Source organism: Mytilus trossulus, chromosome 6, assembly GCF_036588685.1.
Source record: "Mytilus trossulus isolate FHL-02 chromosome 6, PNRI_Mtr1.1.1.hap1, whole genome shotgun sequence".
In the NCBI taxonomy this organism is placed as follows: domain Eukaryota; kingdom Metazoa; phylum Mollusca; class Bivalvia; order Mytilida; family Mytilidae; genus Mytilus; species Mytilus trossulus.
This window is the reverse complement of record NC_086378.1, coordinates 46,929,597-46,946,968: the sequence shown is the minus strand read 5'-3', so window position 1 is coordinate 46,946,968 and position 17,372 is coordinate 46,929,597. Positions and strand designations below refer to the sequence as shown.

At 33.6% G+C, this 17,372-nt stretch overlaps 1 protein-coding gene across 1 annotated transcript in view; it reads left to right on the top strand.

Moving 5' to 3' along the window:
• Positions 1 to 17,372, top strand: part of LOC134722748 (neurotrypsin-like) — a 29,627-nt gene that overhangs the window by 4,022 nt on the left and 8,233 nt on the right. The window contains exons 2-4 of the mRNA XM_063586372.1: positions 3,038 to 3,158; positions 3,936 to 4,108; positions 10,901 to 11,021. Coding sequence (XP_063442442.1) covers positions 3,073 to 3,158; positions 3,936 to 4,108; positions 10,901 to 11,021 — 380 coding nt within the window. The 5' untranslated portion in view covers positions 3,038 to 3,072. The remainder of the gene's footprint in view (positions 1 to 3,037; positions 3,159 to 3,935; positions 4,109 to 10,900; positions 11,022 to 17,372) is intronic.

Below are 17,372 nucleotides of genomic sequence, written 5' to 3'. Positions count from 1 at the left end.
TGTTTATAAGCTTACTCCAATCATAAATAGCTAAAGGTTTGCTACAAAAGAAAAAGGTGCACTCGATATTCAAGACTGTTTTAAAATTTGAGGTCCTAAAGTGTTTTTTGGGGGTATAAAATGGATTACAAGGAACCCTGATAAAATCAAAGAAATAAGTTTCCAATTTTTTTTTTTAAATATTTTACACGTCGTAAAAGGGGATGCTACAAAAATAGATATTGAAGTTTATTACTTGTGTATTGATACTTTTGCTAATCAAAGTGCAGTTGCATCTCTTTTTTTCCCGCTTATTCTAATGACTTTATAATTGCAAATGTATACGAATACTATTATCAAATTTACCACGTCATAGGAGGCGCATACGGGTGAGGGTCCAATCTTTGAGTACTAAGGAATATAGCCATAGAAAAATTGGACCAGATCATCTTACCCACGCACACAGATGGACTTAACGTACATTTCAACTGGCTATGTATCACATAAGAGCATAAAAAAATTAAAAAATCAGACAATACAATCAAAACATCATTTTGAAATGTTGGTTTAGACATTCTTGAGACAAATAATACATTTTTTGGTGTGACATTTGTTCGATTGCTATATGGCTTCATGTGAACATCGACAATTTAGGACAAAGCTCTTATTTTAATTATAGTAAACATGTAATTACTGGAAGTTAAGTTATTTTGTACCTATTTTTCTACACTAAATCAATGGGTATAGTACTGAACGAAATCCTTCCACATTGCAAACGTAAAAATAATGACATATAGACTTATTATTGAGAAGAAGCGAAATACATTACTTTCTCGCCGAAACTCCAAAGTTGATAACCAAGTTTACAATTTACGAATGACATACATTTGTACTCCATGCCTCAACAGCACTTTCTGGATTTGTATCGTTTATTGTATTTCCGTTAGTTCTACCATTGGTTTCAGGATCATAACTAAAATTCTTAAACGAAATTTCCTTCCATGATTACCAAAACTGCATTGGCTAGAGGTATAAGGTAGGATTGAAATCTCACAAAACATGCTTAACCTAGCCGCATGTTTGCGCCTATCCAAAGTCTCTGGTCGTTGTTAGTCGTGTATGTATTTTTTTTAATTTTAGTTCGTTTATTTGTGTCGGAGTCTAGTATGACGTCCATTTTCACTGAACTAGTGCATAATTTTATTGAGGGGCCAGATGAGGCCCACCTCCGAATGCGGGATTTCTCGCGGAGTTGAAGACCTTTGGTAGCCTTCGCCTGTTATCTGCTCTTTGGTCGGGTTGTTGTCTTATTGATATATATTCCCCATTTCCATTCTGAATTTTATTCAGAAATATTTTTTGCTGATTTTATTTTGTAACATCGGTCCAGGTTTTTGCCTAATGGTGAAAGGAGAATATGTCAGGAAATAACAATAACGCTTGCAATTCCAAGGGACCATTTTGATAATTTTTTGTATTGTTATTTTGTGATAATTTAACAGATTTACAGCCAACTGCATTGAGTGTGGAGGTAAAGGTAGAATCTTTGGTTAGCTTACTTCTTACTTGTTAGCTAAACAATGAAGTCAATATTATATAAGGTATACTACCCTCTTTTTTATTATGGGTCAAAGAACGGCCTTCATCACGAAGCCTTGGCTATAATGTATGTTTTATTTCATAAGCTTGGGTTTGGGTTGGGGGGGAGGGGGGTTCTACCTCACAAACGCTTTTGGTATTTATTTATACACATTAGTATCTGCTTTTATCGTGAGGTTCCAATGTCGTCATTTGCATTTTTGATGGACTAAGTAATCCTTGTATGAAATCTGATGACCAGTTGAACACTTAAAAGATAGCTCCGTCAGAGGTTGACAGGTATGATAAAAGACTACCATATGAGTTTAAGGGGGAAAGGGGGAAAAGGGGGGGGGGGGCTAGGATGAAATTTGAAAAGGCAGGAATTGAATGTTGTGATTTTAAAAAAGGGCGGATGACAATTTATGTAATAAAAAACTCAGAATAAACTTATATAAAAAGGCAGGACCGAATGGGGTGAAAATAAAAAGGACAGAGATCACAAAAAAGTGCATGACAACATTTATCATACTGCCCCCACCCCCGTCTCATTTAAAAAGAAACATTTCTGAACGGGTTAAAAAAAAAAGACATATTTTTTTTATATATAATCTGATCGATGAGATTACATATAAAACTTGAATACCCAATTAAACAGACAGATAAAGAAAAGATCCCACAGCATATCACATTTGCATATTGTTTGGGAGAATCTAAATCATGCATTCATATCTGTACGAGTATAGTCAAAGTTGTCGGCGCACTCGAATACTCCTGAGCATGATGTTTATTTCGTCGTGCGTCCAACAATTATAAAAACTACATGTATATGATATCGTAACATACGTAACACTTTTATACGTCCTTTATCGATAAATCATAAAACCATTTAAAATTGGTATAATATATAATGCATTTTCTCTATTATCTTGATTGCATCCGAATACAATTCAAACATATAAATCATAACATAACAACACCTTTTGGTTTTAGGTATGTTTGTAAACATACAATTACCGCTCCTTATACGTTCGTTCGTCGAGATAGGTTCGTTCGTCAATATCCTGGTCATCTCTAATATGCTTCATATCCTTTTAATCCTATTATCTGTTTATATTTAGATATTTAGTATTAATAACACCATAATGATTTCAGTTGATGATATTTCAGTTATTTATATGTTTCTGTTAAACTAAGAGAATTCAAAAACAATAATTCGACTATTAACTCATGGAATAAGTTCAACCAAATGGTCGCCAACTAACTGAAAAAAATGATGGGCTTTCAAAGAAATCTTATTTAGGCATTGCTTGTCGATGCATACTGTTTTACTGAATCTCAAGTTTTCGCTGTGCTCACTCGACAAAAAGCTTCATAATGTAACTTTCAGCTGATATGTTACAATATCAACATGCACACAACCTGGTAATCAGTACTTGATATCATAAAAACCTATTCATGATGACGAATCATTTTGTAGGAGACTTGCGAAATTCTTCAGGTCAACTCGAAATAATGCACAACAACGAATGGGGAACAGTTTGTAAGGAAAACTTTGACGATATCGATGCTCGTGTGGCTTGCAGACAGCTTGGTTTCAGGTGATTTTACACTTACATGTAACTGACGTCTTTATATATAAAAAATCAAACGTTGTAACAAGAAGTTAGTGAATTCATAAACACCAATTTTTCCGAAGTGAGCACTGACAGTTTTACCTGTGTCAATTTTATTGACACAAGTTATTTATCCAGGTAGGTGCTTTTGGCAGAGTTCCTACGCATTATCTACCATTTACAGTCAAAACGTATGTATGACATATTTGTGCAAAATGTAACGATCTAAATTATGTGCAAAATAATAAACGAAAAGCAAATGTGTAACACAGCAACAAACGACAACAGCTGAATCAAAGACTCTTGACTCGGGACAGGCACATATAGAATCCACAATTCCGTGTCATTTGATCTAATGGATATTTTTCTCAGTATCAATCATATCGCGTCTCCTTATTTGTTAATTTGTTAATACAGGCACAGTACATAACAAATGACAAACGCCCGTTTTGTTACTACTGTCACTGACAATACGGGAAATCGAATGCCACTGAACCGCATTTGATAATTATTCAATACAAAATTATCCTTTTAGATCATATTCCATGTTTTCTAAAGTGATGGTGAAATCGTAGGATACCATAATGATTTTTGATTCAATGTGCGATTTATCAATTTTGTAGTAGAATGTTTACCTTTTTTTTAAGAAATTACTTTAAAAATGTATTAAAAGTATATTTAATTATTGAGAATATATGTGGTCTCATCCTGTTCAATCAATCATCAAATGATTTAAAAGTACAAGAATATTTTTTTTATCAGAAATGGAAATGTTCTAGAAAATACAAAAACGGGTGGTAATTTAAAAGTATGGTTGTCCAATGTGAGATGCTATGGAGGAGAAAACAAATTAACTGATTGTTCACATAGTGATTGGGGATCACACCACTGCAGCCATGACAAAGTTGTTGGAATTCGTTGTGGTGAAGGACAAGGTTTGTAGTAACTAGAATAAGTCAGGTTTCTCCAAATAGTATATTTTAATTAAAGTTTGGGTCAAAGTATAAGTATGTCCACGTAATTCTTATTAAGTTAATATAGATATAGGAAGATGTGGTACATGTATGAGTGCAAATGAGACAACTTTCCATCTAAATAACAATTTATAAAAGTAAATGCATATAATAAATGCTAAAATATTACTCCGAATTCAGCTCACAATTTATTATTTTATGTCTCTATCCTTCTTATAGATCTTCTCAAGATTAATTTCTTATGTCTTTGCCTTTCAAATATTTGGACGCATTTATTGTTTTAGTGCCGTATCAATTTGTTTATGAATAATCAGACGATAGTGGGATAGAATAAACCATCAGTATGCCATTAGCTCAATTTATAAATTCGGAAGGTGTATGCAAAACCTGCTTTGCATATCTAGAAACAAATGTCGTTGCAAATATCATGTTAGAAACGGAAACAATGTTACAATCAACAATTACACAATTCATGGTAAATGATGTTCAACCCCTGAAGTCATAATGTAATTTGTTTTCCTTTATAACTTTGCTACTATTGATTTTGGAAGGTTACGAAAAGTGAAAGTTATATGCGCCGACTAAATTCCTTTATTCAAAATAGTTCATTTAATTTCAGCAGATTCTTGGTGACGTTTTTTTCTTTATTTTAACACTGCTTTGTACAGGGAAAAAAGACTACTCAAGAAAAAATTCGGATAAGAAATTTATAAATTATGGAACCAAACCGGATTAATGAAATGTGTAGTTAAGACTGCACAGTGCTTACCACCACAGTTGGATGTGCTATTTTAATAAAGGATTCATAAATACGCAGCTTCTTGTCTGAATATTATATTTGCGTTGTTTTTTTATTTATTTTGTTCGGTTTCAAAGGATTAGGTCCGATTTGGGGCGATTTGGGTCTCAAAATACAGATTCATTTGATGAAAGATTTTGGACACCTTTTAATCACTGAAATGTCTACTTCAGTCGATTCAATTAGTTTATGTGGCGATTTGAACTGATTAAGTCAATAAAGACGCTCAAATTCCAGCTTAATGAACAATCTTTTAAATAGGCCACTATATGTAACTTAAGATAGTTTTTTTTGTCAAAAATGAAAGTGACCGCATCCGATTCAAATGAATCACAACCTTCACATATGTTATGCATTATCATCAAATACAACTTACATTTACATATCTAAAATGACCACACTTTCATTGTAGCCTGAAACCGTCTTAAAATTAACCAAAATGCGAAATTCCGAAAATCACAGTAGTTTAGCGTGACATAATGATGGTAGTACCGGATGCATGTGCATTGCAATAACAAAAACAGCCCATGCATCAGACGTATTCTACTTTCCAAAAAAGAGCTGAAAATTTACATTTTTATAATTTTTTAAAACTGCTTTTTTTGGGGGCCAAAAAGGGGTCTTACTGTAGCTTCTTCTTTGTGAAATCGTTTGATAGTAACAATAGTTGATTTGAAATGAACATTTTCCATCTTGACATACACATGGAAAAAAGTATTGCAACACCTTGATTTTTTAAAACTTGAAAAATCAGCGTCTTATTTTGGATGGAATATGATAAAATATTTGTAAAATAATATTGAAACCTAGTTTATGATATTAGTAACATTGCCATTTAAAAGAACAAAAAATGTTTGAAAAAAAAATTAATTATCTAACCACAATTTTAATAACAAATTGAAGTGTTTTTTGTACAAAAAAAATGCATTTTACAACTTCTACTGTAGTCGAACTTTACAGTGTCTGACATTTCAAAATAAATCTTAAGATGATTGTTCAAATCATGGTTGATCGTAATACGCCAAAGAATTAGTACTTGTTGCGCAGCATCAATTCGAACGGATAACCGCCTCTTGACGTCTTCTGATTCAGTCCATAAATCGACTAATTTGTTGCTAAGGTAGCAGTAACCATTTCTAACGAAGGGCTGGGATTATGTCATGACGTGTTTGAACTGAGGTGTCCTTCCGCGCACTTTACGTCCAATAGTGTCCCATATATGTTCGATATGGTTCAAATCCGAGGTACGATCGGACTAAGAAAGATGAACCGAATTCCATTGGAACAATGGACCTTCCTCCACGAGGCTAATTTCCAATTTTGGCGAGCTCCGCACTACATTGGATACGGACAACTGTGTGTCTGTTCGTAAGCAATAGTCCCCGAAATGGTATTATCGCACGATAACCAATAGCGACGAGTCGATCTCGAACAGTTTTTGTTAAAAGCTTATGTATCCCCACCACTCTCTTTTTAGAATTGTATTGTATGCAATGGGTTTCCTTCTGACCAGCCTTCATTATGCTTGATTTTCCCTAGCAGATGGTATAGGGGTCTTCTTGATCTCGGAAGTTCTTTAAAACCGTTTAATGTCTGATTTTTATTCTCAAAACGACATATAGTGGGGTGGTGATGACCAACAATACGTGCCGTTGTCACAGCGACATTCCTGCTTCACTCATGCTGATTATCTGCCTTATTTCTGCAATTAAAACTTGTGGAGGACCCATTACAAGGTGTCAATCACATAACTTTATAAACTTGGTTATTTAAAGTTTTGAAAACTATGAAGATATCTGTTTTGCTGTTTACGAGTACAGTAGCTGCATGTACAGATAAGAACTTATCGAGTCAATATTTATTGATTTAACTCAGGTGATATTATTAAATTTTAATAATGTTCAACTAGTTCCATTTTTAACAAATCATATCACAAAATAATAAATATTGTTTTTTTTAATTTCATTTCAATTTGGTGTTGCAATACTTTTTTCCATGTGTAAAGTTTATCGCAATCGTGAATATGTCGAGAATATATTTCATTATAATATGTACTTTCATTATCAGGGATCAACAATTTCTGTTATCTTTTCTGTGGTTCTTGTTTGAATAATTAAAAAAAAACTGTCTAGTAAGCCAAAATATACGCCAAATGTACAGTGTTGAAGTTGTAATCTACAGTGGAGATCACTTCTAACCTCTCATTAAATCTGTTAGGAGAACTGTTCTAGAACAGTACGTAGAACTGTAAGCCTGACACCTTTTAGTCAGTTCTAGGTTAGAACTGTTCTAGCTAGAACTGATTTGGTCAGTTCTACCTAGAACCGATTTGATCAGTTCTACATATAACTTATTTGGACAGTTCTACCTAGAACTAATCCTGACAGTTCTACCCAGTTTTAGACAGTTCTACGGTAAGAATTGATTTCTAATTTTACGGATATAATTGATTTTTATAAATTCTACGGCCAGATTTGATTTATAAATTCTGCGGATAAAATTGATTTATAATTTCTACGACTAGAGTTTATTTATAAGTTTTAAGAACTTAATATAAAGGCTTGGGTAGAAGAGCGATTTAAATCATATAGAGTTTTGATACTTTGCCGGTTTTATTTAAGATTTATAATCGGCAAGAGAACATATTTAACCCCGCCATGTTCTGCATGTATGTGCCTGTTCCATCAAGTCAGGAGCATGTAATTCAGTGTTTTTCTTGTGTTAATGTGTTACATAAATTATTTGTTTTTCTTTCATTTTTTTGTACATAAATTAGGCCATTGTTATTATTGGGGTAGGGGGCCTTATCATTTGAATTGTTTTACATTTGTTATTCCGGGAGTCAAGATGGCTCGTAATCACATAACAAAATTATCAGACCTCATTAACCAAATGTAATATCTGTTAACGAGTAGTTTTCATACCTCGGACGGACCTGTTTAATAAAAATCTTTTGACCGCATCAATCTAAACTGACATTATTTGCTCTTTCTTTCTGCAAATCTATGTAGCAGCACAGTACTTCAGTTTTAATTTTAGGTCTAGAGGGACTGTAATATACAAGTTACTGCAATATTGGAAATCAATTTTGTTTGCATCAATTCATAATGATAGCATGCAGGGGCAGATCCCGCCATTTTAAAAAAGGGGGAGGGGTCCCAACTATGAGTAAAAGGGGGAGGGGGGTTCCAATTCTCTGCTCCTATTCAAATGCATTGATCGTAAAAAAAAAAGTGAGGTTCCAACACCTGGACCCCCTCCCCTTATTCCTTCAATGAGCATGTCCTCTTTTTATTCAAAATATTGAATCATAAACAAATATCAGTAGTTTTTATACTTTAGACTGAGTCGTGTAATAAAATCTTTTCACCGCATTAACCAAAACTTACCATATTTGCTTTTTTTTTTTATGTAAATCTATATAGCTGCACAGTAATTCAGTTATAATTTTAGGTCAAGAGGGACTGTAGTATATAAATAACTGCAATATATTGGAAATCATTTTTTTTCTCGCATCAATTTAGAGTGCCAGCATTTCCTATCTTTATTCAAAATATCGCATCAGAAACAAATATCAGCAAATTATCAGTAGTTTTCATACCTCAGACTGACTCATGTAACAAAATTATTTGTCTGCATCAATCAAAACTGACCATATTTGACAGCATCAACCAAAACTGAACATATTTGAACGCATCAACCAAAACTGACCATACATGTATTTGCTCTTTTTTTTATGTAACTCTCATAGTCGCATAGTAAATCTGTAATATTTTTATGTAAGGATGGATTGTATAATCATGATAATACAAATGATAAAAATATTGGAACACAATGCTACCTAATTTCATTTGCATCAATTTAGAGTGCCAGCATGTCCTCTTTTTATTCAAAATATTGCATCATAAACAAGTATCAGTAGTTGTCATACCTCAGATTGACTGGTATAACAAAATCACTTGTCTGCATCGACCAAAACTGACCATACATGTCTGTATTTGCACATTATTATGTCCATGGTGTCAATCTTTATAGCCGCAAAGTCAATCACTTAATATATTTTTGTATCAGGATGGATTGTTGAATTTAATGAAAGCAATATTGGAAAACAAAATTATGCTCGCATCAGTTTATAGTGCAGCATGTCCTCTTTTCAATCAAAATTTTGAATCGTAAACTAATTTCAGTAGTTTTGATATCTCAGACTGACTCATGAGTATAACAAATGTATTTGTCCGCATCAACCAAAACCATGAAAACTGACCATATTTGACAGCATCAACCAAAACTGCCAATATGTAACAGCATCAACCAAAACTGACCATATGTAACAGCATCAACCAAAACTGACCATATTTACACTTTATTATGTAAATCTGAATATATATATATATAGCCGCATAGAAAATCACTTGTAGTTACATATCACCATGGATTGTATAATTCAAATGACAGCAATATTGGAACACATTGGCTACAAAAAAAATTATTTGACCACATCAACCAAAACTGAACTAATTTACCATGTTTACACTTGATCATGTAAATATAAATGGCCTCATTCATTCATTGTAAACCAATAATATTTCTACAGTATGTCAGGACGGATCGTATGATAAAAATGACACCAACTTGGAACACAATACACCTTATTCAGTTATTGCTTATCCTGGCTGACCCGGCCTCTTGAACGTGTGAAGCATACAACAATCACTTTTCCATTGTGGCGTCAGATATTTTGTTTTATGACGTCAAAATTTTACGGGAACCTGTGTGATATCAAGTACCTGACTGATTAAGTCAGTTCTGCTGACAGTTCTACAGTTAGAACTGATTTAGACAGTTCTACCTAGAACTGATTCAGACAGTTCTACCCTAGAACTGATCCTGACAGTTCTACCTAGAACTGATTCAGACAGTTCTACTCTAGAACTGATCCTGACAGTTCTACCTAGAACTGATTCTGTTCTACCTAGAACAGTTCTAGGGTAGAACTGTTCTAGGACAGGTTAGAACAGTTCTATGACAGATATTCTGACAGTTCTAATGAGAGGTTAGAAGTGATTTCCACTGTATTTATACAACATAACAGATTTAAAAATGCAATTTGCATTCGAACTAATAAAATACTATGTTTATTTTAATAAGGTAGAACCACATATTCATTTTTAACATTTTAGTGATCTTCAGATTTTAAAATTGATACTAAAAGCCGGAAGAGTACTAGTTAACTTTTTAGGATCAAAACAAGCTTACATATTGATAGTTCATGGAGCTCATTGTTGAAATATTTGATCTATGAAATATGGCGGGAAAAGCCTGACTCGGACTTTTACCTTATATTTGCATTGGTAAAACTTTGGTCTCAATTTAAAAGCAGGAAAATCAAGAATCTGCTTAAATTTTGTCAAATGACCTTTAATGATCTAATACGTCTTATATTAATAGATAAATCGGTGTTATCGGGCAAATATTTTACCTTGTATCGTATGAAAATAACACCAAGGAGTCCGAACATCTGACTTAAAGTCCGAAACCTCACCTAAGTACATCCCCAAGAATGTCAGCCGATCTTACATATTTTGTAAACAATCAAACAGTTGGTAAGTGAATCTGTTATTAGGTGTTTAAGTTCGTCTTTCATGACGTATACATTCATATTCATACACAAGAAGTCAAATGATGCACAACATATTACAAGTAATCATTACATGTGCTTATTTTAAGAAGTACTCCCTCCTTCAAACGTCCATTTAAGTGCTGGAATCCACTTGTGTTTTAAATTGAATATGTATGATACAGCAAGAGAATGATTTAAAAGATGTGTAATCGTAATCGACTCCTTTATAAGATGAAATTATAAAGGTCAAGCTTATTTTTACTGATACATATTACTCATTATTTTGGTATTTTCATTGCGTAGTTCTAATATTATATATTGAATATTATCAAAGGTGATGTACGTATCAATTCTGGCAGACTTGAGATATATTATAACGGAACATGGGGAACAGTTTGTAATGCCAGTATTGGCGATGAAGAAGCCACTGTTGCTTGTAGGCAACTTGGATACAAGTAAGTCAAATTCAGTTTAATAAACTATATAATTTGTCTGAAATTATCACGCAATTACTACTTACAAAAATAAATTAGCTGTTTGACTCTATTGGTATTCAGACAATTCCTCCCGTTTTATCAATGCAAAATTGCCAATAAAATAAATAATTATGTGCAATGCATGCTTGTGACTTCTTTTCTTGTATTTTGGTCTTAGATGGATAGTACTAAGTACATTACTTAATTTTTCTTCAACTTTTGTAAATAAGGTATTGCAAAACTATCGGTTATACTTTTACAATGTTCACAACCAATATATATAGGTTTAAAAACATGATTTATTTGTCATTTACTATAAATCATGAATAGACGTATCTACACTTGTATGCACATTTGTCCGCCATTGCGTAAAATCACACAGGTTCCTGTTAACTTTGACATATTAATTCAAAAATATGTGACTTCACAATAAAAAACGTGATTGTTGCTTGACGACAGAAAGTTAATCGGAGGCGATCTAAGGTCATTTGGAGACAAAATTCAGCTAAATACCAAAAAGTGTATAGTTAAAAGTGTGTAATGTGTGAAAGAGACTGTGAACATGTATCATCTTGGATTCCAACGAATGAATATGTTTATTCGAATCAAACATCAAAGGTCGAAAAGCTTCATCATGTTAATTTCGTCTTTTGTAGATTGCAAGCTTATCATATTTTTTTCATGTCTTCTACTTCTACTGGTTTCTAGCGAACCTCTTCATTTTTACAGCGGTTTTGCTTTCATTAGTCTTCACTATCCTGTAGATTAACAACTTTTGGTTATATTTATAATTAAGAATCTTCATTGAAGGTGGAGCCCGAATGCACATTCAATTAATCATATTGATGTGCCATTTGTATGCAAGAGTGAAATTCCTTTGTATTAAGTGCCGATTCGAAAAAAAAAGTTATGCGAGTATTGTCTCCCGTAAACAAGTTCATTATTTTATTTATTAAGTATAGTGCGCGACATAAATTTATTGATAAATATATTGAGTTTCTGATATAATTTTGAATTTGTAATCTAAATTGTTAATGTTTGTTCGCATTTCGAGCGAGTACAGTTTTACTATAGGACGTGAAGTACGTCCTGCACTAGTTCGTATTATAGCCGCTCGTGTAAAACTATCGTTTCCGGTGATCAATTCGTCAATAACGGCAATGTTCCATCGGTTTTTCGGTTATTTATCATCTCCAACTTGAAGAGTTTGTATTTTTTTTTTTCCTTTTTGGCGATGAAACTCTCTTAGTGTCGTTATGTACTCGGATTTCCACCGGTTCCAAAAGTTTATGCAGTTCTTGTTTTCCACTATTCACGGCAATGTACTCAATATTCGGTTGTGGATACGGAGTTAAAATTATTCTTCTTCCGTACAGTAAGTGTGACGGAGTTAACGGCTCCTCGTCCTCAATATCTGGTGATACGTAGGTCAATAGTATATCATTAATGATGGCTTCTATTTCTGTCAGATTGTTTGAAGTGTATCTATGGTAACGTAAGATCTACCTAATGTTTTCCTCAAACAAGTTTTTGTAATTCCTATAAAGCGTTCCCACCATCCGCCATACCAGGGCGCTCTTTTCTGTATACATTTCCAATTTGTTCCATATGTTGACAAGGTATCGTTTAACGATGGTGATTGGGTTAATTTCTTTAATGTTGCCGAGGCGGCTAAATATGTTAAGGCGTTATACGAAATCATGGTGTGTGGTCTAGATTTACGACTAGCAAATCTTTTAAAGGCTTGTAAAAAGGAGTGTACGGCCCTAGTTGAAGCACAAGTAAATAGACATATAAAAACCTTGTTTTCAGTATCATGGGTATCTCGAACGTACAATGCTCCTGTTAAGTAAACGTCGGTAATTGTAAAAGGCGGCGCCTTCAGTAATCGAACTTTTGGGAGTGGCGACGGATCAGGTGCTGCATATGGTTTACTGTTGATTTTTCGACAAATTAGGCAATTTTGCAAAATTCCTCTTACGTATTGGCGATTCTGGGTATCCAGTAAGTTTGTCGTATCTGAGTAACTGTTGATAAAACTCCTGAATGTTTCATGCACTTGTGTATATCAAGAACAACTAATTTCGTAAAGGGATCACTTCTAGGTAACAAATAAGAAAATTTCGTATTTTCACAAACAGGTGCGTTATGAATTCTCCATCCACAGCAAATTGCGTCTTTGTTATTCAGGTACAATCTAAGTTGTCTCACTAAAACAATAGGTTTAGTATCCTTTAATTTCAAGTATAACATTTCGTCCTTAAATGAAGTTATTTGGCAATTTAGTATCCAACACTCTGTTGCATCCTGCAATTCCTCTCTTGAAACGTATTTTGCCTTATTTCTCTGTATTATTGGCGAACGGCAATTTAGTATGAATCGTCATAGATAAGCTGTTATTCGTAGTAATTTTGATAATGTACTATATCTAGTAATTTGTTCAATTTGATGTATTCCTTGTTGATTATCTATTCCATTGTCTGCTGTACTTGAATCTTCTATATCTGTACTGGTAAGTACATCTAATACTGTTGTGTCATTTGGCTTCCACGATGGCCATTTTGATGTATCAGTGATGCATTGGGGTCTGTTGAACCATAGTGTGTTCTTTTCAAACTGTGACACGCTGAGTCCTCTAGTAAGAAGGTCAGCCGTATAATCTTTCGTTGCGCAATATCTCCATTCTTGTGTATTGGTCAATTTGAGTATTTCCGTTACTCTTTTTCGTATGAACCTTTCCAATTGCTTTGAAGTTGATAACCACTGTAGAACTATCTGACTGTTTGACCAAATCTGTATGTCTTCTCTTCTATGTGTAAAACCGATTTAACGTGATCGGCTAGTCGTGCTCCAATTAGTGCAGCCTTTAATTCCAGATATGGAAGTGTCAGTTGTTTAAGTGGTGCTACTCTATTCTTGGCAATAACTAAAAATGACTCGTGTTGGTTACATATGTAAATAGTGGCTCCGTATGCAGTTGTACTAACGTGTACAAAAACGTGAAGTTAGGTTTTCTGATTTGGTAAATTAGGGAAATACGGTCTTTTCAATTCTGTATAAGTCGTTTTCTCCAAATCCTTGGCTAAATTTTTCCATGTTGTCTGATAGTGGCTCATCCCATCCGTACTTCTGTTCCCACAATGTCTGCATTAAACTTTTGCTCGTACAGATACAGGGCTAAGTAATCTTAGCGGATCGTAAATACGTGACGACTGTTTAAGAATTTCACGATTCGTAATATTTGGTAGTTCAATATCAATCAAGTCGACTTTTTGAAAAGTGATAGTACCTTTATATGTATCCCATTTCGGTCCAAGTACTTTGACAAAAGTTTCTTTTTCACATACGTTATGTTGTTTGGCTAAATCTGTAAGTTTTGAGCAATTTGAAATCCATGAACGAAAGTTGAATCCAGACTCCGACATCAATGATCTTGCTTGTACAAAATACTTTGCGGCGTCATCTTCATTTTCCAAACTGGACAAAATATTATCCACGTAAAGGTTATTCTTCATCATTGCTGATATATTTGTGTTGTATGCATTCAAGTGTTTAAGCAGTGTTGCATTTAGGATGAACGGTGAACTTGTTGCACCAAACAAAAAAGATTTAAATCGGTATGTTGTAAGAGTACTCCTGGGATTATCTGTGTTGCTCAACAAAAAAAAAGCGTGTAATATCACGATCTTTTTATCTAATCCAATTTCGTTTTTATCGTTTACCTTCTCTATGAACCTTCTCTTCATTTGGTCATCATTAATTTCTGAATATTACTTAATAAATGTGGTTCACGACTTAGTCTTCTAATTGTGCTCTCGTTCCTTGATTTAGCGATCATGATGTTTGAAGTGTATCCATGGTAACGTAAGATCTACCTAATGTTTTCCTCAAACAAATGTTTGTAATTTCTATAAAACGTTCCCACCATTCACCATACCAGGGCGCTCTTTTCGGTATAAATCTCTAATTTGTTCCATATGTCGATTCCATTGTTTCCGACAGTCACGGCACCATAAATGTTGTGTAAAGTATATAAAATGCGCTGGGTATAGATCGTATTTATTGTAACGTCTAGCCATTGCCATATAAGTAACGTCATAATTACATAAGTCAAGTAGCAACGTTAACAGGTATATATTCGCGCTAAATTCCCGACAAGCACGGGTTGGCCCATTATGACACATGTTTTTCCCTGAGCGACAACGAGGGGTAACATATCGGCATAAAGGGATAACCTGTGGTAAAATCTAAATACTGTGGATTCATTTATTTTCGTGTGTATCAATTTTTTGTGGAATGCTGAAAACTTGCATATTCGTGGATATTTGATTTCGTGGTCTTGCCAATGTCTGTATACAATGCCTATTGAACATAATTTATTCGTTGAACTTTTGAATTCGTGGTTCACCCTTTCCCATGACACCCACGAAAATTGGTATCCAACGAATATTAATGAATCCACAGTATATTCAAGCCCCATGAATTATTTCGATTCTAATAGGACAAATACGGCAATCCTATCGGATATAAGCGCTCTAGGTGGAAGCAAATATTTGCCGTTTTCATAAATAAACGCACTATTAAATTGACTTAAAAGAACGGAGCTAACTGATTTAGTGACGTGCTTAAACTATTTACAATAGCGTATTTAGATCGTTTTAAATGAATTTAAACAATAAATTACTTATATGTCTTTTTGTTTATAGCACATTTTAGCATTGTTTGTTTACGTTTTCTTCTTGTGATGATTTTCAGTTTGACAAGCGTGTATTTTTCTATAAAATGCTTATGTTCTTACGTCTTCGTTCTATGACGTCGGTCGGGAAGCTCATTCATAAAAAAACATATGACGTGGGTGTACGATCGGAACAGCCAATGTAATATATTCATAATTTACCACGGGTGTGTACTCAAAGCGGTTGAAAGGCGGTTGGAAGACACAAGTAAAAGGGTTGTTCAATATACAGAGGATGGTCAAATTTATTGATAAATAAATTAGTTTAAAATCATATGAAACGAGTGACTGGTGAAAATCATATGAAACGAGTGACTGGTGAAAAATAATATATGTTCAATTCTTGAACCAATGCATGTATATATCATAAACTTAGTCTTTTGTGATCGATTTTATCATTTCTTACTCAAACATTTCGTATAATCGATATTTTTTCTCTATGTATGTCCGTTATGATTTAAAAAAATGGCAGCTCATTAATTGTCGTGTTTTGTAGCCGTAGTTTACTTATATATATTATGATTAACCAACATAGAAGCATGGATACAATCAGATAATAGTTTGTTTCAGTGACAGATCCATGCACGCGTATTGCGATCTCCGGATTTTTACAAGCAGGGTCACGCTAAGGTCACTTGCATACGGAATATTTGTCGGCGAATTGCTTCCTGGAAGCAATCAACTAAAAAAAGTTAACCTATTCTACATATAAACAAATTAAAGAATTTTCTTATGAAAAAAAGTATATGTACATACGTTTAAAAATGGAAACTATCCATTTAGTTATAAAAACATATGCATCATTTTTTTTTAATTTAAGGTTTTCAATGACTTTAAACATACTTTATTTGCAACGTTAAAACTTAGATTGATTAATTGGGGAACATTGGACTGCCAATGGAAAATGAGGATATATTGAATAGGGACCACTCAAAGAGTTATTGCAAGGGTTCGAAACATGCAAAGGGCGCGTGGCAATTTCCTTACACGAGACATTGAACGTTCCCATTCTGACCGGACTTGGCTGCACACTTGATACATCCTAGAGCCAAAATAAACGCCCACTCTCCGGCAAACAGTGTACTGCCGATCATAAGAAGACAGATTTGACACAATTAAAACATACTGTTTTATAAACTTTAAGTGTCCGCCATACATGTATTATACAACATAAATAAAGAACAACAGCATTATAATGATGTTAAACAAAGACTTTATAGAATAAAGCTATAGAAACAAAAGATAAGAGAGAACAGAATAAAATAGAAGAAAAGGATGATGTCGTATGATCCTGTGATAATGACATGAGCGTTGCAGATATTGTCGATGGAGATGATGTTTCCTGACAGTATCAATAAAGTGTTGTACAATGACAATAAGATAATATTCAATATCCTCGGTCCATACAAATACTACATTTAATCTTAAATAAATTAAAACAACACCTACATCAAAACTTCATTTTAATTCCTTATATGTCATCCGAATTTGGAGGGTAAACGCAAAAAGGTGATTTGAAAATTAATTAAATGCACCTTATGCATAAATGGCATTTTTGCAAAGAATTTTTTATTTTGTACATTTGTCCGACCTCT